General features: G+C 37.3%; 1 protein-coding gene across 9 annotated transcripts in view; it reads left to right on the top strand.

The window, feature by feature from the left end:
• Window positions 1-2375, top strand: part of Ryr2 (ryanodine receptor 2) — a 557252-nt gene that overhangs the window by 256396 nt on the left and 298481 nt on the right. For all 9 annotated transcript variants that reach the window (XM_029547437.1, XM_029547436.1, XM_029547432.1 and 6 more), the window contains one exon: window positions 1222-1296. In XM_029547437.1, coding sequence (XP_029403297.1) covers window positions 1222-1296 — 75 coding nt within the window. The remainder of the gene's footprint in view (window positions 1-1221; window positions 1297-2375) is intronic.

Here is a 2375-nt window from a genome sequence, read left to right as displayed (position 1 = left end):
CGAAAAACCAAAAAAAAAAAAAAAAAAGAAAGAAAGAAAGAAAAGAAACGTGGCCTGGGCAACAGGGGTTGCTTAATGGCCACAGTAAACTCCATTTTAAAAGAGAAGCAGGTCTGGGAGTAAGACTGGAGCACAAGAAGAGACGACAGGAGTGGACGGTGGTGAGATAGAGAGGGAGGCTAGAGAAGAGGGTCAAGGTGTTGGTGTGATGTTTGAAAGAGAACATCCCTGCGTATGTTTAGATCATGAGGACATGTTCTAGAGAGGATGCTGAAGCCCTGGGGAAAGACACAGGGTGTGTTCACAAGCCTTGGTTTCCTCGAAACAGTGTTGAAAAGTGATCAAAAAGACCAGTTTGGCTCATTTATGTAAGTGCCTTGACATCTTATATCATTAGGAATGTTTGGACATTTGGGTACATGTGATACACCTCCTTGAGATGTACCTTTTGCACATAATGATCAAGTTATGTACAAATTACATATTGAAGATTTTGTTTCTATAGATGTACTTATGTGTATGTGCATGTGTATATGGGTGCCTGTGGATGCTAGAAGTGGTCAGCTCACCTGGTGCTGGACGTACATGAAGTTGTGAGTCATATAACATGGGTGCTAGGAACCAAAGTTGGGTTCTCTCCAAGAGGAGCAAGTGTGCTTAACCACCGAGCCACCACTCCAGTTCCCTCCGTTTATGTTTTATGTATTTTGTCATGCATTTCCCCATTGGTGCAAATTGCAGATGACTGTATTAAAATGCTAAGAATCTGTCTTTTTTTACATTTCTTTGAAGTATTTTTAAATAATGAAAACCAAATTCAGAGCCATGAACAATTACATGCATATCTTCATATAATATATAAAATGACACCTAAACTGTTAAGTCTGTACATCCATGACCAAAGTTGATAAAAAAACCAAAACAAAACAAAACCCAAAACAATATGTCCTGTAGAGGGAAGTTATGAAGAAAAACATTAATGTTGTATGGGTAAGTGATGGGAGAGAATATGTTTAAATAAATGCTTAATGAGGAAGAACTTATGTTGATCACTGTTACATTTATTTTATTTCCAGCTATGTTATCTCCTGACGCAATAGATCTTTAACATTTGCAGCCTCTTCCACACCCTCCCTTCTTTCAATTTGTTTAAAAGGTAGAGTTCAAGGAATGAAGCCTGTTAAACTCAAATTTAAACTTTTTTTTTTTTTATGTCAACAGAACAGTTCATTATGAAGGTGGTGCTGTATCCGTTCATGCACGCTCCCTCTGGAGACTAGAGACCCTAAGAGTCGCGTAAGTAGAATTTCTAAACCCAGCCTGCAGTTCTGAGGGTACGGAATGGCCAATGCCTTTGGCTTCTAATTCAGGATGAGATGATCCTTTTGACTCCAGAACAAATGTGGTACCCAACGCTTTGTTCCTCTTGTCTCTTTCTGCCTCTTCTGTCTTGATTCAGCAGGTGTAAGACCTAAGAATAGTCTCATTTCATAATTTCATACAGCCCGCCTTTGTCTTTGGTCTCTTTTGCTTTGTAACATCATCTCAACCACACATGGCATCTTCCTGGCATAAGCGCTGCTAGGACAGAGTGATCTCAGATTTGGAAGCAGGACAAGTTATCTGCAAACCCGTCACTCACCTGAAGTCTGAAAGATTGTGGATTTAAACTTCTAAAGATGCATGTGGCTATGAACGGTTCATCAGCTATTTGCAGAAACTATGAACTTTACTCATCAAAAGCTTGATACTGGAGTGGGATACTCCGTATAGAAGTAAAAGTCACCACAGTACTCACTATAGCAGTAAGAATTCAGAGACATAGACAAGTACATGTATTTCTGGAATGTTTAGAAGTTATCTAAAGGGTGTCTTTTAGTCCATTTAAATGCTTCATCACTGATAAATGTATAGCCTTAAACTGTTTTATACAAAACTACGATACTAGCAAGAACTTTAAAAAAATAATTGGAAGGTTTAGTCTTCATTTAAAATGTACTAAATTGTCAATATATTTTCCTATAATATTATACTTTAAGAGAAGTTATTGCTGTAGGATGCAGACTCCTTGGGTAAGATCCAGGACTGCTTCACTAGAGTCAGTGTTTTTGGATTTTTTTAAAATATGAGTTATCTGCCTATTTAATGATGAATATAATAGTGTCTGAAGTCATTTTGCTCAGGTATTCCAAACAGTAATCTCAGAAAACTTGGTACATTCTCAGTTAATATTATCCAAACCCTGTCTCGAAAAACCAAAAAAAAAAAAAAAAAAAAAAACCCAAAAAACAAACAAAAAAAAAGATGAATATATAAAATATATTTTAAAAGGTGGGAAATAACCGGGCGGTGGTGGCGCACGCCTTTAATCCCAG

The sequence above is a fragment of the Mus pahari genome, chromosome 16, assembly GCF_900095145.1.
Source record: "Mus pahari chromosome 16, PAHARI_EIJ_v1.1, whole genome shotgun sequence".
Taxonomy (NCBI): Eukaryota; Metazoa; Chordata; class Mammalia; order Rodentia; family Muridae; genus Mus; species Mus pahari.
The sequence above is the reverse complement of the archived record's forward strand: the minus strand, read 5'-3'. Positions and strand labels throughout refer to the sequence as shown.